This window comes from Carcharhinus amblyrhynchos, chromosome 4 (assembly GCF_965287045.1).
Source record: "Carcharhinus amblyrhynchos chromosome 4, sCarAmb.v2.hapA, whole genome shotgun sequence".
Lineage (NCBI taxonomy): Eukaryota > Metazoa > Chordata > Chondrichthyes > Carcharhiniformes > Carcharhinidae > Carcharhinus > Carcharhinus amblyrhynchos.
The window spans coordinates 25,515,747-25,540,385 of NC_137327.1; the positions used below are offsets into that span (position 1 = coordinate 25,515,747).

Here is a 24,639-nt window from a genome sequence, read left to right on the forward strand (position 1 = left end):
CCACCCTGTCTGTTCCCCTCAGGATCTTAAATGTTTCAATAAGATCACCTCTCATTCTTCTAAAAACCAATGGGTATAAGTCCAACTTGCTCAACCTTTCCTTGTAAGATAATGCCCCCATTGCAGGAAAGAGTTTAATGCTCAACAGCTTCTAACACTCTTAAATCCTTTCTTGAGTAAGGAGTTCAAAACTGTACACAGTGTTCTAGATGTGGTCTCTCCAATACCCTATACAACCGTGGCAAAACATCTGTTTTAATATTCCATTCCCCTTGTAATAAACAATAAGATTCCATTTGCTTTCCTAATCACTTGCTGTACCCATACACTATTGCCATTCATAGACCAGGGCAACCAGATCCCTCTGTACTAAGAGTTCTGCAATCTCTCTCTACTTAAATAGTATCCTGCTTTTCTGTTCTTCCTTCTGAAGTGGAGAGGTTCATATTTTCCCACATCGTGCTCCATTTACCAAGGTTTTTTGCCAGCTCACTTAAACTACCTAAATTCCTTTGGAAAAACAGGTAGTAAAATAAATTGGGAAGAGGGCAGAAAGGAGCCTAGTTTTCATTGGTACTACACTGGAATCTACAGATTTCTAATTTTAATGGTGCATACCTCAGCCAGAATACACGAAAGTAAATCTTTTGTTTTCTTGTACGTATAGAATTGTGTTACATTGTAGTATAGTACAAAAAAAGTCTCACAATTCCAATATTTGCTGTAAGCATTCACATTGATAACTCCACAACTGCTTTTGCTTCCATATTCCTACCTGTTGAATACTTGCAACTCAGTCTGATGCTCTAACTCCACGCTCAAATTTGACAATTCCAGCTTTGTTACTCTATCTTGAAACACATCCAGGGGAAAATGGCCAGTTTCAAGTGATGGACTTCTACCGAGAGCCTTTGACCATACTTTCTCCAGATCACACACCATCTCCTGTAATCAATTAAAACAAACTTCTGAACAGAACAAACCCTTTTGAATATTTGATTAAAAATACTAAAAGCCTAATTTTTAAAGACATAAGGATCATATTCAGATTGTTTTACTGCCTCATGTTGAAATGTGGGAAGTCACAGACAGTTGATGATATTACGTATTCTCATTTGGCAGTTTGGTCTTTGAGGAGCCCTGAGTACATTCATTTCAAGCCTAACCCATTCAATCTTTGGGGGCTTCAATCCAGCAATTAAGTGTCTCAGGGTGAGAGAGTTGGACCTCTTACCTAATCAGTGAATGAAATCACACAACTAGAAGTTACTTCAGCAACAGACAATACATACAACACTACATTTAATATAATTTAAGGTAACTGATTACATTTTAAGAAGTCTCACAACACCAGGTTAAAGTCCAACCGGTTTATTTGGTAGTGCTGCTCCTTCAGGTGAGTGGAGAGTTGGGTTCATATAGACACAGGCTCAATTGCAAGATAATGTTTGGAATGCGAGTCTTATTTATGATTGGGATGTAAACCATTATCTTGCAATTGAGAACGTGTCTATATATGTCGTGTTTGTGAGCCCAACTCTCCACTCACCCGATGAAGGAGCAGTGCTCCGAAAGCTCATGATACCAAATAACCTGTTGGACTTTAACCTGGTGTTGTGAGACTTCTTACTGTGCCCACCCCAGTTCAACACCGGCATCTCCACATCATGATTACATTTTAGAATTGTTCTAAATGACAAATGAATTTAAATTGATCGCCAGTGTTTATTTTGTGGGAACGTCTGCATGACCATATAACATAACACACAAAGTGATACATTACCTGCAATCGACAGATAACACTCTCGTAGCATGATCTACTGAATGGAGGAAGCTGTGAACAGTCAGACTCTTTGCAATACTGCACCTTCATTCTGGAATTAATGAACTATGATTAGTAATGAGAAAACCATCCTGCTTCCAAACATTTTTCAAGATCTGTTATTCCTTTTCCAGGAGATTGATGGGTGGGGAGTCATAGAAGTCATATAGCCCAGTTATGACATGGGCAGATGGTGCAGACTTGTGAACCTTTTCCTATCTCATAAATCAATCATAAGCTTTCTTGGATCGAATACAGGGAAGAAAAGATTTCAGGAATTTCCTCTTTGACCCCCCGATGGCAACTGCGTTCTGAAGAAAGGTCACTGACCTGAAACGCCAGCTCTGTTCCACTCTCCTCAGATGCTGCTGGACCTGCTGAGCATTTCCAGAACTTTCTGTTTTTGTTCCAGATTTCCAGCAGCTGCAGTATTTTGCTCTCTTCTAAAACATTAACCTTTGAACCTCAGGAAGTGGGCAATGACACTTGACAATGAAGGCTGGTCTGTAGGTCAAACTTTTGGAGGGAGAATTTAAAAAGGGGAAAGGATGTGGCTGCTTTAAGTGAAACCATCTTGTGAATGCAGAACCATCACTACACAAATGTGTTAAAAACATACCTTTTACTGAAATCCATTAATGCATTGATAATAATCCTGCAAGCTATCTCTAAATCCCCTCCGCATCCTCCTGCACAAAGGGGAGATGGCAGGTAAAGCTGATAACAGGCCCAATGCTGATAATCTTGCCTACAATTGAAGCATAGAACAGCTCATAATTACAACCTTATTCAAATCAGTATTTAACAAATTTAGTTTAGCCTTTAATTATTTGCAGCCCCAAAGAGCGTGACATTTAAGCTCCATTGATCTCTGTAAAATAAGACATAAGAACAAGCACCAAGTGGATTTTCTTTTGGAGAGATATCTTTGAAACCACTGATTCTTTAAATCATATAATACTCTACTGGAGGTTAAAATATGATCATTCATTAAGTTTAGTTGGAGACTACCACTGCACTCTTTAAACAGTCAATTCTTCTCCAAAATACATGGCTATAAGAAATTCATTTTGTCTGATAGGGCAACATAAACGGTAAGGAATTGGACACACAGTGCCTGACGCTCCGTTCCACGGGGTGGGATACACACAGTGCCTGACGCTCCGTTCCACGGGGTGGGATACACACAGTGCCTGACGCTCCGTTCCACGGGGTCGGAAACACACAGTGCCTGACGCTCCGTTCCACGGGGTGGGATACACACAGTGCCTGACGCTCCGTTCCACGGGGTCGGATACACACAGTGCCTGACGCTCCGTTCCACGGGGTGGGATACACACAGTGCCTGACGCTCCGTTCCACGGGGTCGGATACACACAGTGCCTGACGCTCCGTTCCACGGGGTGGGATACACACAGTGCCTGACGCTCCGTTCCACGGGGTCGGATACACACAGTGCCTGACGCTCCGTTCCACAGGGTCGGATACACACAGTGCCTGACGATCCGTTCCACGGGGTGGGATACACACAGTGCCTGACGCTCTGTTCCACGGGGTCGGAAACACACAGTGCCTGACGCTCCGTTCCACGGGGTCGGATACACACAGTGCCTGACGCTCCGTTCCACAGGGTCGGATACACACAGTGCCTGACGATCCGTTCCACGGGGTCGGATACACACAGTGCCTGACGATCCGTTCCACGGGGTCGGATACACACAGTGCCTGACGATCCGTTCCACGGGGTTGGAAACACACAGTGCCTGACGCTCCGTTCCACGGGGTCGGATACACACAGCGCCTGACGCTCCGTTCCACGGGGTTGGATACACACAGTGCCTGACGCTCCGTTCCACGGGGTCGGATACACACAGTGCCTGACGCTCCGTTCCACGGGGTTGGATACACACAGTGCCTGACGCTCCGTTCCACGGGGTCGGAAACACACAGTGCCTGACGCTCCGTTCCACAGGGTCGGATACACACAGTGCCTGACGCTCCGTTCCACGGGGTCGGAAACACACAGTGCCTGACGCTCCGTTCCACAGGGTCGGATACACACAGTGCCTGACGCTCCGTTCCACGGGGTCGGAAACACACAGTGCCTGACGCTCCGTTCCACGGGGTTGGATACACACAGTGCCTGACGCTCCTTTCCACGGGGTCGGGTACACACAGTGCCTGACGCTCCTTTCCACGGGGTCGGGTACACACAGTGCCTGACGCTCCGTTCCACGGGGTCGGATACACACAGCGCCTGACGCCACGTTCCACGGGGTCGGATACACACAGTGCCTGACGCTCCGTTCCACGGGGTCGGGTACACACAGCGCCTGACGCCACGTTCCACGGGGTCGGATACACACAGTGCCTGACGCTCCGTTCCACGGGGTCGGGTACACACAGTGCCTGACGCTCCGTTCCACGGGGTCGGATACACACAGTGCCTGACGCCCCGTTCCACGGGGTCGGATACACACAGCGCCTGATGCCCCGTTCCACGGGGTCGGGTACACACAGTGCCTGACGCTCCATTCCACGGGGTCTGATATTCAGTTCCATTAGAAGTAGAAGAATGAATTATCGGACACTGCACAGCAAGATAGCAGATCCAGTACTGTCCATTTTAAACCATTGGCAGGGACAAATTCCATGACGTGTTGTTTTTGTTTTATTTAGTTTTACAATTGCTATCAATTCAGCTATTTGTTATTCAACACACTGGGAGGTCAGAAAGAATCCTCCAAGTTTGGTTTAGAGCCAATGAAGATACTTACCTGTCTAGGTCAGATAGTAGATCTTTGTCTGGTTGAACGGCCAGTTCAGACATCAACCAATCGTGAAACGTTAACTAGAAAAGGAGAGGGAATGGTCAAAAGAGTTGAGTAGGATTTTTCTTTTTAAACTCTATTTCATACAAGTACGATCTTAATATATAATTATATATATTTTACACACACGCACGTACACTATATTCTGAACATAATATTTATTATCAAGTTTAGCAGAATAATGATTAATTTGAGCACCAGTACATTAATCTAGAAACACATTTAAAGTATAGATTTAGTCACGTCTATCATTTCTATCATTTTCTGAAGTTGATTAAACTTTCTTCCATCAATATTATTCATTATATTTTCTCAAGAGTTCACTTTGCTCAATAGTACAGTAACATATGATAATAGTGCAAGCATAACATGACACTTTGGGCAATTAAATACTCTTGGTCTGAAGGGTTAAATGTATGATAACTTGTATAGAGCTTATATTAATATAGACAATATTAACATGTACGAAGGGTGCACAGTCACTGTACTTTCTTGCTAGTTTTAATGTAAAGGAATATAATGTTTGCTATCACTTACTTTACACTATTGCCAAAAAATAATTTAAACTCCTGCATATTTCCAATTTAAAACTTTTATCTACAAACGAATGTTGATCAAGCTTTCTTTCCCATCAATCCGAATTCTCCAACCTCACCCATGGCTGTGATTCTCCAGTCCTGCAGCAGCGAATGGAGATGTGGCTGAGTACCAAATTCTCCATTCTCGCAGGCAACAGTATCAGTACGAGCTTGGAGAATTTCGGCTAGTATCTCCAAACAAATTCAGTCTGGAGGGCGACATATTCAGTTACCTGGAGGCCTTTCACCCTGGCAAGTTCCTTGAACGTACGGTGTCTAAATACCGAAAGAGCAGCAGTGGCCCAATTTATAGGGAGATTGAGAAGATTATTCCACTTAGGTTCCACTACTTCTCCCTCTTCTCGCCGAGCCTCTGGAATCAGTCTTGGAATTAAATATTGTAGCTAAAAACCAGAAAAGTAAACAACTTTGTCATGAATAGGTGACCCAGAGTTTACAATAGGAATAATGATGAGGCTATCAATATTCACCATTATTCTGAAGTAAATCGGACAACAACTTTGTGTGTCTGCGTGTGTCGTCAAATACAAACATTTGGAACTTGCTGTCCAAGTTGCCCTGTATTTGCATAAGCTTCATTATACACCAAACATTCAGCATTAACACATAGGAAAGGTGTATGGTCATTGTACTTTCCTGTTAATTGAATGTAGAAACATGTCATTCTTGACAAATCTACTGGAATTCTTCAAGGATGTAACTTTTTTATATTCATTCGTGGCATATCGGTGTCACTGGCTGGCCAGCATTTATTGCCCATCCCTAGTTGCCCTCGGAGGGTAGTTGAGAGTCAACCATATTGCTGTGGATCTGGAGTCATATCTGGAGCCAGGCCGGGTAAGGACGGCAGATTTCCTTCCCTGAAGGACATGAGCGAACCAGATGGTTCCCAACAATCAACAATGGTTTCATGGTCATCAGTAAGTTCTTAATTATTGAATTCAAATTCCACCATCTGTCATGGCCCAGTTTTCTGGATAAATAATCTAGCAATAATACCACGAGGCCATCACCTCCCCAACTGGTAGAGTTAATGAAGGGGAGCCAGTGGATGTGACTTATTTGAACTTTCACAAGACTTTCGATAAAATCCCACATTTGCATGTAAAATTAAAGCACATGGGATTGGGGTGGTATATTGAAATGGATAGAAAAGTGGTTGACAGACAGAAAACAAAGTAGGAATAAACAGGTCATTTTCCAAATAGCAAGCAGTGACTAGCAGGGTACTGCAGGGATCAGTACTGGGACTGCAGCTGTTCACATTATATATCAATGATTTAGATAAAAGAATTAAATGTAGTATTGCCACATTTTCAGATGACACAAGGCTGGCTGGGAGGGTGAGCTGCAAGGAGGATACAGAGATTCTTCAGTGTGATTCAGGGTAGGAGAAACTATGAAGCTGGGCTAGCGCTTAATATAAAAAAGGATAGCAAGAGTTTTTATAAATACATAAAAAGGAAGAGGCTGGCTAGGGTGAATGTTGGTCCTTTAGAGGATGAGAAAGGGGACCTAGTGGTAGGGGATGGGGATATGGCTAAGGTATTGAATAACTTTTTTGTTTCTGTCTTCACGGAGGAGGACGTGAATAATTTGCCGGGTGTTAGCGATGGAAAGGTGGTAGGACTGGAGGGTCTTAATGACATTACTGTTACTAGAAAGGCGGTGCTCGACAGACTGGAGGGGCTGATTAAGGTCAGGAAGGCGAATGGGATGCTGGCCTTCATAGCGAAGGGGATTGAATATAAAAGTAGGGAGGTCTTGCTGCAGCTGTATAGGGCATTGGTGAGGCCGCAACTGGAGTACTGTGTGCATTTTTGGGCGCCGCACCTGCGCAAAGATATTTTGGCCTTGGAGGGAGTGCAGAGGAGGTTTACTAGGCTGATACCGGAGTTGAGGGGGTTGAGCTATGAGGAGAGGCTGAATAAACTGGGCTTGTACTCGTTAGAGTTTAGAAGAATGAGAGGAGATCTCATTGAGACGTATAAGATGATGAATGGGATGGATAGGATAGAGGTGGAAAGACTCTTCCCGCTCAAAAAAGACAATAGGACTAGGGGGCACAGCCTCAAGATAAAAGGGGGGCGGTTTAGAACGGAGTTGAGGAGGAACTTCTTCACTCAAAGGGTGGTGAATCTCTGGAATTCTCTGCCCGTTGAAGTGGTGGAGGCTGCCTCGCTAAATATTTTTAAGACGCGGGTTGATGGGTTTTTGATAAGAGAGGGGATTAAGGGTTATGGGGAGAAAGCGGGAAAGTGGAACTGAGCAGCGACAGATCAGCCATGATCTTATTGAATGGCGGGGCAGGCTCGAAGGGCTGGATGGCCTACTCCTGCTCCTATTTCTTATGTTCTTATTATGTTCTTATTTGGACAAATTGAGAGAGTGATTGACAGGTGCAGTATTATTTGGATAAATGTGAAGTTATCTACTTAGGTAGCAAGAATTGGAAGGCAGATTACTATCCAAATAGCCTTAAATTAGGAGAGGGGAATGTGCAACAAAACCTGGGTATCCTCGTACATCAGTCACTGAAGATTAGCATGTAGGTGCAGCAGGCAGTAAAAAAAGGGCAAATGGTATGTGGGCCTTCATAGCAAGAGGATTTGAGTACAGGAGCAGGGATGTCTTGATGCATGATTGATACAGAGCCTTGGTGAGACTACACCTCAAAAACCATACACAGTTTTGGTCTCCTTATCGGAGGAAGGAAGTTCTTGCTCTATAAAGGTGCACAGAGAAGTTTACCAGACTGATTCTTGGGATGGCAGGACTCACCTATGAGGAGAGATTGAGTTGGTCAGGATTATATTCACTTGAGTTCAAAAGAATGAGGGGAATCACACAGAAACTATAAAATTCTATCAGGACTAGACAGGGTAGATGCAAGAAGGATGTTCTCAATGGTTGGGGTGTCGGAACCAGGAGTCACTGTCTGATGATACAGGATAGATGGTTTAGGACAGAGATGAGGGGAAATTTCTTCACTCAGAGAGTGGCCAGCCTGTGGAATTCACTGTCACAGCAAGTAGTTGACGCCGAAACATTGAATGTTTTCAAGCAGTTAGATATAGCATTTGGGGCAAAGGGAATCAAAGGATATGAAGGGAAAGCGAGATCAGGCTATTGAGTTGGATGATCAGCAATGATCATTATGAATGGCAGAACAGGCTTGAGGGGCTGAATGGCCTCCTACGTTTCTAACTAGCCATAGCAAAGATCAGGTGTTAGGATTCTGGCTGAGATATAGTGTTCTTTGGTTCTAATACAACATTTTTATCTCAGTCCAATTGCTCCCATTAAAATGGTAAACAAAGTCACATCCAAAGCAAAGAAAGGCAGTCACTGACTTGTAAAGTAAATCAAAGGACTAAGTACAGCTACATACTTGCTCCCAAAATACTTCACCTTTTGCATGAACCCAGAAGGAACAAACTGCTTTATAATGTTGATTGATGATGAGGTGGATAAGCAGACTGCATAAGCAACGGCTGCTGTACAAAACCTGTCAGAGCAAAGGGGCAATATTAAATTACAATGGGTCATATCCCCAAACAGTAGTTACACACAGATTATATATACAGCTTTATATGATTTTCAAACAGAAAGGAATTATTCCTGAAACACTAACACGTTTCAGCCTGGATTGGAATCAAATGCTAATCCATATAGCAATATAGCCAATATTTTATAATAGAATACACAGTGCAATTTCAAACATATGGCAACTTTTCCTAATAATTAAAATGTGGGTTAGTCTACACATCCTTCCTTTCCTGTCAGGTATCTCCATTATTTAATAGCTGAAACCAAAGGTGTGCAGATTAGGTGGATTGGCCATGGTAAATGTGTGGGGTTACAGGGATGGGGCAGGGAAGAGGGCCTGGGTAAGATACTGTCAGAGAGCTGTTGCTGACACGATGGGATGAATGGCCTCCTTCTGCACTGTAGGGGTTCTATAATTCCATGAATAACAAGCATTCCTTTTGTACCTCAAAAACCTGTCTACTATTAAACCAACTCACTCCTGTTCAACCACTGGCACTGACAATGTGTCAATCATTCTCTTTTGAAGCAAATTCTCCCCGCTGTGCCCCTTTTCTGGAGTTCTCCATTATGAATCTTTGTCCTTGCTTCTTGAACCCTGTGCACCTGATGGTGCATTTATACTGCAGCTACCAATGTGAAGCCAGTCATAACATTACCTACAGCCAATGCTCATTTATACAGTCAGCTGCACTCTTGCAGCTTAGGAGACTGTTTTATCACACAGCTACAGATAGCATAGTGCAGCCCTCTCTGTAATGAGAATGTCAGTCATTCACTGACTGGAACAGCCTCCAAACATCTAAATCAAAAACAGGCTAGTTTTAAAAGTGTTCTGGAGATTCCTTGCTTTTTTTGAAAAACAGTAAAACTGGGGTTAATATTTCATATATGGTGTAAACCCAAGTTATTTTCTAAATAGCAAGCAGTGACTAGTGGGGTACTGCAGGGATCAGTGCTGGGACTGCAACTGTTCACATTATATATTAATGATTTAAATAAAAGAATTAAATGTAATGTTGCCACATTTTCAGATGACACAAGGCTGGCTGGGAGGGTAAGCCCTATCCTTCACGAGGCTTCCATACTAACTTCACAGAATCCCTTCCATGCAGAAGAGGCCATTCGGCTCATCGAGCCGGCATCGAGTCTCTAACAGAGTATTTTATCCTGGCCCTCCCCCTGCCCTATCACCCCACACATTCCCCATGGTTAATCCCATCTAACCTGGGCATTTTGGGACACTAAGGGACAACTTACCATGGCCAATCCACCTAATCTGCACATCTTTGAACTGTGGCAGGGAACCAGAGCACCCGGAGAAAACCCTCGTAGACATGGGGAGAAGATGCAAACTCCACACAGACAGTCACCTAAGGCCAAAATTGAACCCAGGTCCCTGGCGCTGTAAGACAACAGTGCTAACCACTGTGCTACCCTAGATCTACATCATCACTTAACAGCAATGATAAAGCCGTCATTTAAACGCACACTAAAAAAAAAATCATTAAGCTAACTACCCTTTTGTCTTTTTCAAGAAATAAAATGCCAGGATATACAATTTTCTTCATAACTCAATCCTCAAAGTTTTGCTTCTGATCTTGTAGTCCCTGCTTCAGCTGTCAAAGTCCTAAGCACTGGAAGGAATACTCCTCCACCTCGCCTTCCCCTGTTAAGACGCTCCTTAAGCCCATCTCTTTGACCAAGCTTCTACATTATCTGAGGAGTACTGAATGGAACTGTGCAATAATCAACGGAAATCCCCACTTTTGACCTTATGATGGAGGGAAATCATTGAATACTGAAGCAGCCAAAAAACAGTTAGAGCTGGAATAATGCCCCAAGGAAAGGAGCAAATACAAAACACATAACTGAGTCACCCAGCAGGGGAGAGTCAATGATCAGGTAAGTTGACCTTCTATACTAGGCTAGAGTCAATGATCAAGGTAGCCAATAAAGTTCAAGTGAGGAGTCACCTGATGCAACTTTTCAAAAGCCATCTTGGCCTTTTGGCTAAGATGAAGTGCAAGATCAAGTCCAAGACAGGGTCATCCTGTCAGCTTGGATCCTATTTGTCTTTCTTTGTGGGACCATGAATTGAATTCAATTTTAATTTGGTTTTTTGAGATTGAGTAAAAATTTGAAAGAAAAAACCCCTTCAACAAAGTGCTAGAGCTGAAAGTATTTTGTCTCCAATAATTGCAGCATCTTCCTCAGTGTAGGACTCCAATCCCTGGGGAACTTTCCCAAGTTCCTGCTGACTTCAAATTTCATTCAGGCTCCTCAGTGAAATGCTCAGTCAATGCTGCCTTGATGTGAAGGGCAGTCACTCGCACCTCATCGCTGGCATTCAGCCTTTTTTGGACCAAGGCTGTGAAGAATTCTGCAACCAAGTGGTCCTGGCAAAACTGAACAGGTCTATAGTGAGCAAATGGCACTGGGTGGCCCTGTCAGTAACACCTTCCATTACATTACAGATGATGGATTGGGATGGGAATTGGCTAGATTGGATTTCTCCTCATTTTGGTGAGGAGAAATCAGGGCAATTTTCCAGGTAGTTATCAGTGTTTAGCCAAGCTATTCCAGTATGGCTATGACGTATAGTCAGTTCTGTCAAGAATGCTGTCTCTGATAACATTAAAAGCTTCACTTTTGATTGATAGGTTGTATGTTTTGCTATGAAGATGGTGTTAGTGCCAGCCCATCATTAGCTCTCTATTATTCCCAATGAAAATTTACATTTCCTACTTTTTGTCTCAGCAAATTTCATGGCCACATGTGTCTTTTGCGTTGATTTTTATGCCTAACCCCTTTAAACCAGCCTGCCCCTGGACAATACATGTTCTTCACTTACCTCATACAGAATGTTGAAAATTCTCTTGTCCCACAGGTTAGGAACTGGGTTAGGTATTCAGCAAAGGAAACTCTTTCTTCACTAGTGAGCTCTGCTAAATGTACGCTGGAGTTCATTGGTGATAGAGAGATCTTCGAGACGTGTAAGTGAACTGTGAAAGCAGCCAGTCCTAAGACGTGGACATCAGCAAGCGAAGGACCCTTAAAAAATAACAAATGCGCAGACTTTAATTGTGCAAAAAAAACTCTAAAAATTCCAAGGTTGAATAAGAAGATAATTAGGATACTTGTGTCAATTCTTATTAGATTAAGTTCTGCGGTCTGAACATGAATTAGTAGCCAACAGATTACTTTAAGCTGCCACAAGGAACATTTTGGTCAGAATTTTCCATCCAGCTGGCTACAGGAATTGTAGCAGGCGGGAGCAGACCATGCAAAGGTCCATTGATCTCCGGTGGGATTTTCAGCCTTATGGCGAGTGTGGCCAAAAGATCAATTAGAAATCAAATTTTTACATTTCCCTGATAGAAGTCATTAAATAATAATATTCTATGATTCTTTACTTTGATATTCCTAACTACCTGGAAGTCTGCACTTTGTGAATTTGCTGGTATATTAAGTAAGGGAATGTCCCATTGCCACCTCCATCAAGAAACTACACCCCTTTTAGTCTCGTTTCTTAATACTGCAGAACCCTGCTGATGCAGGCAAAGTGCTGTTCTCTTACCTGGTTACTGGTCAGATGCAGGACTCGCGCAAGAATTGCACGTAAGAATCTTTGGTGACCACACAGCATTTTCACAAACAGAGAGGCCCATTCACCTTGTCTATGAAAACAAAACAGATACACTGACCTAAGATGTACAAAAGGCAGCAGTAAAAATAGCAGTGTCTGACAGATGATATGCGAGGTTGTTTTGGGTGGAATCCAGTGAAACAACTCTTTTTGACGTCAGCACGGTGGCACAGTGGTTAGCACTGCTGCCTCACAGTGCCAGGGAACCGGGTTCAGTTCCTGGCTTGGTCACTTGTCTGTGTGAGCCTGCTCGTTTTCTCCCGTGTCTGCATGGATTTCCTCCAGTTTCCTCCCACAGTCCAAAAGAAGTTTTGGTTAGGCGCATTGGCCATGCTAAATTCTCCCTCAGTGTACCCATACAGGTGCTGGAGTATGGCAACTGGGGGTTTTCACAGTAACTTCATTGCAGTGTTGACGTAAGCCTACTTGTGACAGTAACAAAATAAACTTTAAACTTAGATAATTAACTCAAAACATTAACCCCTTTTCAGAAGCTGATGTATCCATTACATGTTCTCAAAATATTGTATTTTTATTTCACACCCACAGCATTTGTAGATTTTTTTTCTTTTTACCTCTTCAGTATGTACCACTAAGCGTTGAGTATTTATGACTTGGAATGAAAACTGCAGTACTGTACAATACACATGAGGACAACAGATAATAATGGATAATGGCAATAGAAAATCTGCTGGTCTTTCTCTGCTCATTGAGGTTTACAGCCCATTGGAAGTGTGAACACAGTTTGAAACACAGCAGCCAATTTGCACACAGTAACTTAATGACTAAATAATTAGCTACTTTAGTGGAATTAATCAATGAATAAATATTGATACTGAGGAGAATTCCCCTGCACTGGTTCGAAATAATGTCTTTTATAATGTCCTGAGAGGGCTGATGGAGCCTTAGTTTAACATCTCATTTGAAAGACTTAGAGGGTGATCCTACCAAAAAAGTTCCAAGTGTTGAATGAGCAAGAAAATGGGAGAGTTTCTGACTTGTTTTTTCAGCGAGTTGAGAAATGCAATTTTATGACACTTAGTCAAAAAGAAGTGCCAGGATGCGATTCTCGCCAGTGGAGGGTGGGGTGGAGCCTAATTTCACTGGAAAGCCAGCTGCTGAGCTCAAGGGATGCCACTGCTTAGGTGCCCTGATTTCTCAGTTACTGTGTACACGTATTCAGTGTGCTAGAAGATCTCTTGTCATTTCCCCCAACCCTACCCACTCCCCCAACAGTGGGCAGTACCAGGGTGTCTGGTGGACAGTGCCAGGGTGTCAGGCATGCACTGTCAGGGTGCCATGGGCACTGCCCAGCCCCACCACTGACTAATGATATTTAAATTAAGTAATAAGTATTTAAATCAGATTTGCGCCCTTAATGCGAGGCCAATTTCATTGGCAAAACAGCACCAGTAAGATTGTCAGAGGCATAAAACTGGGCACAAATCAGGTTTTTCACCTCTCACCCGATCTTACTGGCTTGCTACGCCAATCGACTGGCGGGATGAGCTGGTAAGATTGCTCCCTGACAGCCTGTCACTTCCTCGATATTACACTGGAGCATCAGCCCAGGTTCTGTGCTCAGGTTTCTGGGATTGAACTTGAAGCCACAACTTTCTGATTGAGATGAGAGTGTGACAGCACTAAACCACGCTCACTAAGTTGCACCGAGTGGCAGCTGGTGAGAGTAACACAGATATCGCAGAAACCGCTGCCTTCTGGGCTAGAAAAATGTGCTTAATCTAGGCTGGGTGGGGGGGAGGTGCGGGGAGGTGGTGGATAGTGATGGTATGGAGAAAGTCAACAGGAATATAAAGGAATCAAACTGCATTAACAAATTACAGTAAACAAGACATTTGCTTGGAACCAGGCACTGCACATCCTCACAGCTACAGAACTGATGTTTCAAATAAATTATATTTGAACCTTTTAAGTCTCTACACAAGCATATGCTTTTTTTAAAAATAATAGTTTTCAGTTAGATACAACAGATGTTTTCTCTGGACAATAACACTGTGTAGCTAACAGGTTTAGGCTTTTTCCTACTTTCCAGCACATTTAGCAGCAGGTTAATTTTGATACTCATGGTAACAGAAGAGGCATTGTTCTGGTCTTTGAATTAACCAGTGCTCATTGCTGCCTTATTCACAGCATTGTCTTACCTCTGTGCTGGGTTGGAGTTTGTTGCTATAAGGAATGCCTGACAAAAGCTCTTCAACAGAAGGTCTCTGACCTATAAGGGCAAACACATAATTACAGCACAGCCTGAAACAGATTATCCCCCTCCCAGAGCTGTCTCTGCATCTGTTAGTAGCACAAATTTCAACAACTATGTCATCTTATGACTACAGAAATAGCAAGCATTTTGACCTCACTGCGTGAAAGGGTTAAAAATCACATTAGCTGCTAACTGCTAATTTTTCAAAGACTGTAGAAGCTCTGAGGAACCAGATGACTTGGCACCAGGCGGCCTCCAGATAACAGTCAAGGACCATGATTACAAGAAAGGCTGTAGTCATACAACACGCACACAAAAATCTTATTGATCATTATGCAGCTGCAAATGAGTCTATCTACAAAAACAAGGGACAAAAGGTAAGGGAGTCTGATATACCACTGGTCAAAGATGTATCTATCATATTCATGCCTGGAAGTTAGTAGCTAAGTAGAAAAAATACACACTTGATGATATTTAAATAGACATAACAAATTTTAATTGGATAAACACACTCATATGTTATACATTATGTATCCTAACTATTAGCTGTGAGCAGATATAGAGTCATTGAGCATTGGAGCACAGAAACAGACCCTTTGGCCCAACCAGTCCATGCTAACCCTGGTGCCCTCCCAGCTAGTCCTAATTGCCCACGTTTGGCCCATATCCCTTTAATCCTTCCCCATCCTTGTACTTTTCCAAATGCTTTTTAAATGTTGCTATTGTACCTGCCTCAATCACTTTCCCTAGCAGCTCATTCCATCCACACACCACTCTCTATGTGAAAAAGTTGCCCCTCAGGTCCCTTTTCAATCTTTCCCATTCACCTTAAACCTATGCCCTCGAGGTTTCAGTTCCCCTTCCTTGGGATTACAGATTATTTCTGAACAGAAGCACACCTTTGATTGGTGTATGCTAACTGCTTGTAACTGAATCTGAAACTATAACTGTGCACGTAATGCTTTATTCCAGGCTCCCTGATGCATCCCCAGCTGGAGCACCAGATCTTTTTCTATATTTTGTAATAAAGTCTGTTTAAAAACTCCCAAAAATCCCTGCCCAGTCACCCAAAATGGCAAAGTCTGAAAATAGCTAGTCAGCAATTTTTGATCCACAGTAAGGTGATATGGATTGCCATAACGAGAGAAGATTCAATATGCATTGAAATGCTCAGTGATACTGGGCTGGATTTACCATTGCGTCATGCCCGTTGATGAAGGTGGGGAATGCTGGTAAAGTTGGGTGGGAAGCCCATTAAATCAGTTTAAATGCATGCGAACGTTTTGGGCACGATTTGGATTATGGCCATTTTCGGGCCTTTGTAAAGTGGACAAACCCGCAGACACTTTACATTTCTCTGCATGGTATTTCACCTGCCACAGTTTGCCCATTCCACTAACGTGGCTATGACCTTTTGAGTTCTGCACTGTCCTTCACAATGCTTCCATGTTTTGTATCAAATGTAAACCTTGAAGTTGTCTCCAGTACACCAAAGTCTAGATCATTAATATACAAGTGACATTCCCTTGACATTCAGTGGCCATCATTGGATATTACCATCAATGATATTGCCATCATTGAAGCTCCCACTATCAACATCCTGGAGGTTTGCACTGACCAAAGACTGAGGCTCTTCCCGCTCAGAAAGGACAGTAGGACTAGGGGCCACAGCCTCAAGATAAAGAGGGGGCGGTTTAGAATGGAGTTGAGGAGGAACTTCTTCACTCAAAGGGTGGTGAATCTCTGGAATTCTCTGCCCGTTGAGGTGGTGGAGGCTGCCTCGCTAAATATTTTTAAGATGCGGGTTGATGGGTTTTTGATAAGTGAGGGGATTAAGGGTTATGGGGAGAGGGCGGGAATGTGGAACTGAGACACGACAGATCAGCCATGATCTTATTGAATGGCGGGGCAGGCTCAAAGGGCTAGATGGCCTACTCCTGCTCCTATTTCTTATGTTCTTATGAACTGGTGCACCAGTGGCTATAACAGCAATTCTGCGGCGAGTAACTCACTTCCCTAAAGTTTGTCCACCATCTACAAAACACACCTCAGGAGTGTGACGGAACATTCATCCAGGCAAATGGACAATGCACATCCAACACGATTTAAGAAGTTCGACACCATCCAGAGCAAAGCAGCCCACTTAACTGACACCCCATTCGCCACTCCAACATCCACTCCCTCCAATACTGATGCACAGTGGCAGCAATATGTATTATCCATAGAAACACTACAGTGCAGAAAGAGGCCATTCAGCCCATCAAGTCTGCACCGACCACAATCCCACCCAGACTCTACATATCCCTAAATATTTACCCGCTAATCCCTCAACCCTACACTCAGAATTCTAAGGAGCAATTTTTAGCATGACCAAATCAGCCTAACCCGCACATCTTTGGACTGTTGAAGGAAACTGGAGCACCCAGAGGAAACCCACGCAGACATGAAGAGAATGTTCAAACTCCACACAGACAGTGACCTGAGCCGGGAATCGAACCCAGGTCCCTGGAGCTGTGAAGCAGCAGTGCTAACCACTGTGCTACTGTGCCGCCCATCCATCAGATCTATCGCAGCAACTCAAGAAGGCTTCTTTGACAGCAGTTTCCAGAACTGAGACCTCCACCACCCAAAGGATCAGGACAGCACCCACATGAGAACACCACCACCTAGAAATTCCCCTCCAAGACATTCACCATTCTGACTTGAAATTATATCATCGTTTCTTTATCGTCACTGGGTCAAAATCCCGGAATTCTCTTTCTGACAGCAATGTGGGTGTACCTACATCACATGAACTTCGGTTGTTCAAGAAGGCAGCTCACCACAACCCTCTCAAAGGCAATTAGGGATGGGCAATAAATGCTGACCCAGCCAGTAAAGCCCACATCCCATGAACAAACAAATCAAATAATTGGTAACTAATTAATAAATTTATATGGTAAGTCTGCATCGCCACAAAAAACACCGCATTAAACAAAATAACTTCCTGCCATGCAAGAACATTTTTTCATATGTTTGTACATCTAACACAGTGTACACACGCCATACCTTACATATCAATAGTGGATAAAGATATAAAATCAGTTCAACTATTAGTTTAATGTGGTCTTCAAAAAAAAGCTCACCTCTAATTCTAGAGGCCCCAAATTATGCACAGAAGTTTCTAATTGGATTGGTTGATCCATCGCTATGCTATCATCATCATCTATCATCATTTTCAGGTGACCAGAGATGACAGCAATCTGTGCAGAAACAACTAGAAAAAAAGTTCACATCATGAGCACAGACAAATGTAAAAATCACTGTATTTTCAGTTTAAGCAAAGATGGTAAAAAAAATACAATCCATTTTCACATCAACTAATTTATGATCCATCTGACATAATTAATAAGCATGTAGGAGATGGAATATGGGTACAGTATTAAATAATTTCTTTAAATACCTCTGTCCTGGAAAGATTACTTTCTTTGCATATGTGAGAGAATTTGCTCTGAAACTTATAATTAAAATGTGTACGATGAGATGGGATTAAAATGTGAGATGTGATGAGACCAGCACGATTAATCAAATCAATGTATGTTACCTAATGTAATTAGTATAGTAATCAGACCAGCATGACTAGACGAGATGTAACCAATATAATCAATGTATGTTACCCAATGTAGTTAGTACAGCAATCACTCATAATCAATGAATGTAAACAATAGCCACTCGGGGGAACAATGGACACTGTCCAGTCGCCCAACCTAATACGTGACTGTAGCAAAAAGGAGAGAATAAAGTAAGCATGTTTTTCTTCACTATTCGGCCTGAGTTAGCTAAACCATGATTATTGTGTAAGCAGAATTGTCTAGATAAGGGCAAAAGTCATAACTACCATGGCTTCAAGAAGCAAAGAGATGCACCAATGAGTGACCAATCTCAAACAAGATAGATAAATGGTAGGCCCAAAAACAATGGTGGCTAAACAAGGTCAGCCTTAAAAGTAAGATAAGGATCTTGAGGTATGGAGTTGTAGTGAGCATAAAAAGACTGTAAGCGAACAGTTCGTCGGATTGTTCCGGACATCCCAGCTTTATTGTCTTGTGCTGGAAAATAAAGTCTACTGCTTGGAGGATTAAGACTCAGACTCTCTGTTCCAATCGGCTAAAATCAGTTGTCGTCCTGGGGAACCACGACACATTCTAATATAAATTCCAAATATCAGACTCCAGGTTATCAGCTGAGAGTCAGTGGGTACAATTCCTATTTCTCAATCGGAAGGTTGTTCAAGAAAGATTTGCATTCAGGTAGCGCCTTTCATGACCTCGGGACATCCCAAAGCACTTCCCAAACAATAAAATATACCCTGAAGACACAAGCTCCCCCAAACAGCATTTGATTAAGACTAGATAATTTGTTTTTGTGATGTTGACTGAGGGATAAATATTGGCAAGGACACCAGGGATAACTCCCCTGATCTTCTTTGAAATAGTGTCATGGGATCTTTTACACTTACCAGAGAAAGTTCATCCGCCCACCCTCATCTAGCTGAACAATGGCACAGCTGTACTTCCTCAACATTGCACTGGAGGATTGTCTCGCTAGGTTTCTTTCAGGTTCCAGGGGTGGGATTTGAACTCTCAACCTTATGACTCAGAAGCAAGAGTGCTACCAACTGGGCCATGGCTGACACCTGGGTAGTCTAGGTCAATACTCTGATCATGCACTGTCTAAGGTTCAGTCTTTTAGAAAGCTGAGACCTGTCCACTCTCTCAGGTGGATGAAAAAGATTCAATGTTATCCTTCCAAAAGGAAAGCGGGGGAATTCTCCCCATTGCCCTGACCAATGTTTATGCCTCAGTTGACATAAATGAAAAACAAATGATTTGGCCATTATCCCATTGCTGTTTGTTGCATTTTGCTATGCTTCCGACGTGTCCAACAATGACTACATTTCAAATATATTTAACAGGTTGGAAAGGACTTTGAGATGCCCTGAAAATATGAAGTGTGCTATACACATGCAGCTTCTTTCTTCTTTATAGACATACTTTACATCTGTAACATTGTGGCCGACCTTACCAAAAAAATCTAAATGCCAAACGAGGGTAGAAACAGGAGAGCTTCCGATATAATTTTTGGGCGAATTTGAAAATGCAAATTTACATCACGCATTTTTTTCACTTAATCTGTTTCCTGTCAGCAGGGCGAGGGGGTACGGCTCAGGTTCACCAGAGGGCCGGCTGCTCACACCAGAGGGCGCAGTTGAACAGACCAGGGAGAGATCAGTCAGGCACCCTCCCCATATACACCTCCCCCCCACCATGGATTGCTGGCCTCCCTGTCCAATCATACACCCTGGGTCGATGGATCACTGCCCCAAATCTCCCACCCCCAACTTGGTCAATCGCTGCCTAAACCTCCCATCCCTAGTCCACTCAATCGCACCTGGACACCACCCCTCCCCCGATCTGGTTATAGATTGCACAGCTCTCCCAGCACCCCTTGGCCATGCTCCCATCATGGCCCCCAACATGCCCCATACCCTCAGACCCTGCCCCTTTGGCAGTGCCAAGGAGCCAGTGTGGCACTGCCCAAGGGTCAATGCCCCCACTGCCCCTGACCTCCTGGGGCGGCCTCAATGGCCTCCTGTCCTACCGGCAAGCTCATCACGCCTGGTCCTCATTGATTGGGGCCATACGAGGATTCTCGCCAGTGACGACCTTCACACTAAGGCAAGTGAGCCCAGACGATAGCATCCCGGGCTCACTAATTATATTTCAATTCTATTTAAAATATATTTAAATCAGCTTTATGCCCTTTTTGGGCGTGAGGCTGATCACGCCAGAATTCTGGGCCCGGTAAGATCACGAGAGGTAAGAATTTGGGCACGAACTCAATTTTTTGCCTCCTGCATGATCTTATTGGTTCACCCCCCCCACCAATGGGCGGGACGAGAAGATAAAATCACCCCCTTAAATTTTTCACTGGACTGTCCAGGCAACGAAAGGCATGTTTACGTGGAGAGCTTGTTAGCCTAACACACAATGTTCTTCGGGGAGTAACGAAGAGACCAATCCTACCCTTTGACCAATCCTACCAGGAGTTGTACTCCTGCTGGAATAGCACTTCAGGTCACGGGCACACACAATTCTTCCCACTACATTTAAAAAGTGCAATCCAAAATTGTTTAATGGAATACCGGATGATTGGAGGATATTTCAGGAACAGGAGAAGGCCAAGAATAAACAACCAATTTGCTTCCTTCCATCCCCCAATTTATTGTGTTGCCAAATGCCCTGTTAAAATTACAAATGTTATCAGCTTTGAAAGCAGATGCACAGAGGCTGGGGGTGTGAATGAATTCAGTGAGACCGATCTCCATTGTTCAAGACCGGGTCATTCAATTAATCTGCTACTCATACCGTCACTATTGCCTGGATTAGTAACCACTCTGTTCAGCTCTTCGAGAGCAGTCGTCAGGACTGCGATCGGCTCCATCGGCTGCTGCACCTCCTCAGACTCAGAAATATCTGCTTTGAAAACAAGAAACTGATAAAGATCTATGTCATCTTCCAAGTTCTTTTAATATCGATTTCAACGTTTGGAATTCTAACCAAACTACCGTGAAAATAAAAGATCAACATACTGACATGCAATTTAACAGCAGACATAACCATTTAGTTAAAAAGACCTTTCATTTGCCGATGCTTTTCAGACAAGGTGCAGCGAGGAAGGAAGAATGAAGAGGGAGGCAATGGAGAGCCCCAAGGAGAAGGGGAAGTGGGAGACAGTGAGTAGAGAGCTGGCAGGAGAGTGTGAAGGAGTTGAAGCAGGAAGGAGAGGTACACAAGGAAAGGCAAGGATAAGGTGGGAGGATGGAGAGAAAGAGGAGGGAAAAGGGGGAATAAATTTGTTCACAAATGGGAGTGAAGTAGGAATTGAGGTCATTGTAATATTGCCCTTATCCTCCATTCTTTATCGGCACAATGGCATGGTGATTAACACTGCTGCCTCACGGTGCCAGCGAGCCGGGTTCGATTCCCGACTTGGGTCACTGTCTATGAGGAGTCTGCATGTTCTCCCCATGTCTGCGTGGGTTTCCTCTGGGTTCTCCAGTTTCCTCCTACAGTTCAAAGATGTGCTAGTCAGGTGCATTGGCCATGCTAAATTCTCCCTCAGTGTACCCAAATAGGCACCAGAGTGTGACAACTAAGGGATTTTCACAGTAACTTCATTGCAGTGTTAATGTAAGCCTACTTGTGACACTAATAAACAAACTTTCCAAAAAAAACTTTACATCCTTCCACTATCCCTCTCTCTGACTCAGCCTCCCTCCCCTTCCTCTGCTTGGTATTAAATTGCTGCTACTGGAAATGGGGGGTGGGGAGGGGGTGTTGGATACAGGGCTATAATTGACAAGTTGTCATCTAATTTTGAAAGAGGAAGGACAGATGTACAAGGGTCTAATGCATGGATGAGTAGTGTGTGCATTCCAGATGTGTAAATGGTTGGAATGTTTGACTGAGCAGTGGTTGGGGAGGGGGGTAAAACTGTTGCATGGTGGGGCACTGGGGAGAATGTATCAATGACCCAGCGAGATTCACTGCTTCATTGTGGCTCTTCGGCTGCTGTATTTAGTGGGCGCTGCAGAACAGAAGCATGAATACAAAATACTGCAGATGCTAGAAATCTGAAATAAAAACAAAATGCTGGAAATACTTAGCAAACCAGGCAGCACCTTTGGCGGAAGAGTGATAACCCCCAGAACCTATATGGGGAATCCCTGATTAACCTCCAGTGGGACTCTTAGAATACAAGTTCCCATGGTGATAGATAATAAACAGGTAGAACTTGTATCCGGAGAACTTTATAAAGCAGGCCCCTGAGTGGGTGCACTATTCTGGCTGGAATTTGTATACATGCAACACAGGGTTGTGGTTGAACTCTCTCTTTATAAAATAAAACACCATTCCTTTCCAGTTGGCTTCCTGAGTTACTACAGGGAGAAACAGAATTACTTTGAGTTCCAATGAAAGGTCAAACTGAAACGTTAACTCGGTTTCTCTCTCTCCATGCATACAGCCTGAGGTGCTGGGTATTTCCAGCATTTTTATGCTTTTTGGACAGGAAGCAGTTCAGCTCGAGTCCATTAATGTTGGAGCAAATGAAACTGCAGATCAGAGGGAGGAGATAGTATTGTTAAGAGGGAGGAATGGTATGTGGGTTTCTGAATTTGAGAATGAGGGAGGTCTGATTATTACGAGATGTATTTGATTCGGATGACACCGTGCTTTGAAGCAGTTCAACGCCAATATCTGGGAAACGGGAACGAGAAGCAAAGGAGGCAAAAAGCTGAGAATACTTTGGAAACAGAGCAACAGGGGTCAAAGCACAAGAGAGTTTATTTTTAAATCATCTACGACAAACAGCCATTTACAGATGCAATAACAAGATAATTTCAGATGCAGTACAGTGGGACAGAGAAGTAACATTCACTGAAATGAGCAAGTTACATAACATGACCTTCACAGCACACGTGAAGGCTCAAAATACATTTTATAGACAACACACACACGCATTCGCTGTAAAGTCCTAACCTTCAAGCAGACGTTGTCTCTCTCTTTCACATGCGTGAACGTAACTTGAATACATGCTGTCTGGTATTTTATCTACTCTGGTAGAAACAAAAGGAGAAAAAACTCAAGTAAGAGTCATAAACCCACCTGACAGAGCGATACAAAATGTTCTTAACTGCAACGCTTGCTTCATCATGACAGCAGAATAATAAGTGTTGTACATAATGAACAGTGGGGGGGGCAGCCGTTGACGCAATATTCTTGTGCCGGCTCGGGAGATAGAGGCGCACAGTGGCCAGAACTTTCCAGCCATTTGTGCTGGCGGGATCTTCCAGATCCCACTGCAGGTTTTCCAGCAGCGAGCAGTGTATTTAACAGGAAACCCCTTTGACAATGGTAGAAGCAAAAGATCCCACTGCCAGCCAATAACAGGCCAAATCCTGCCGCCATGAAACAGTGAGCAAGTCAAAGAACAAAGAACAAAATCAGCCCGGGAAACAGGCCCTTCGTCGCTCGGTATATCCCGCCCAATGTTTTTATTCTTGGTTCTCATTAATTGTCTCAAACAGACTCTTTGGGGGAAGCCACCATAAATTTTACTTGGGACTAATATAACAAATAGCTTCAGTTAGTTGCTTCCCATACAGTTTAATCTGGCTTCTAGGACACATTGAGTTTGTTACTGAGCTTCAGGAAAGACCAAACAGGTTGGGCTCTTTTCCCTAGTAAAGAGAGGCTGACCCGATAGAGCTGTTTATGGAAATGAAATGGTTTCATAAGGAAACGAAAAGAAGTGTTTGTACTTGTGAGGCAGGTTAGAACTAACAGGCATATATATAAAGGTAGTCATTAATAAATCCAGTAGCAAAATCAGAAGAAAGGTCTTTGTCCAGAGACTAGTTGGAATGTGAAATTTGCTATCACACAGAGTAGCTGAGACAATCAACAGAGATACATTTAGAGAAAATGTGATGAGTATGACAATCAAGGAATAGAAGGATATGCTGATAAAGTTAGATGAAGAGGGACGCAGAGAGACTTGTACGAGGCATAAATGCTTGCATAGCCTGGATAGGCTAAATAGCATGTTTCTGAGTGGTAAACTCAATGCAACGAGGGTGTTTGGGAGGAACTGGGAGAATTTGTGACTTTGCCGTCTGGAAAATGAAACCTGGTTTAAGGTACAGGCTCACTTCAGACTCATTTTTCCTCAACATAATTATTGAAACTAACACTCTCCAGATCTCCATAATCTTTGCCCCATATCTCTATATAATTTCCTTCCAGAGCACTTTGTCTCTCCCATTCTAAAGCAATCGAGGTAGCTGACATATATGGAAATAAAAGATAAATACAAAGCCCTTCGATACTATATCTATTTGATGGTCAGAGATTCCTTTATTCTTGACT

At 43.3% G+C, this 24,639-nt stretch overlaps 1 protein-coding gene across 1 annotated transcript in view; it reads right to left on the reverse strand.

Moving 5' to 3' along the window:
* The window catches only part of fanca (FA complementation group A), a 101,947-nt gene that overhangs the window by 29,646 nt on the left and 47,662 nt on the right, over window positions 1-24,639 (reverse strand). The window contains exons 21-32 of the mRNA XM_080186869.1: window positions 23,251-23,327; window positions 21,076-21,183; window positions 17,794-17,924; window positions 14,613-14,683; window positions 12,382-12,481; window positions 11,656-11,855; window positions 8,664-8,760; window positions 5,465-5,635; window positions 4,600-4,673; window positions 2,442-2,570; window positions 1,784-1,874; window positions 776-945 (exon numbers count right to left, since the gene is read on the reverse strand). Of these exons, the coding sequence (XP_080042995.1) occupies window positions 776-945; window positions 1,784-1,874; window positions 2,442-2,570; window positions 4,600-4,673; window positions 5,465-5,635; window positions 8,664-8,760; window positions 11,656-11,855; window positions 12,382-12,481; window positions 14,613-14,683; window positions 17,794-17,924; window positions 21,076-21,183; window positions 23,251-23,327 (1,419 nt within the window). The remainder of the gene's footprint in view (window positions 1-775; window positions 946-1,783; window positions 1,875-2,441; window positions 2,571-4,599; window positions 4,674-5,464; window positions 5,636-8,663; window positions 8,761-11,655; window positions 11,856-12,381; window positions 12,482-14,612; window positions 14,684-17,793; window positions 17,925-21,075; window positions 21,184-23,250; window positions 23,328-24,639) is intronic.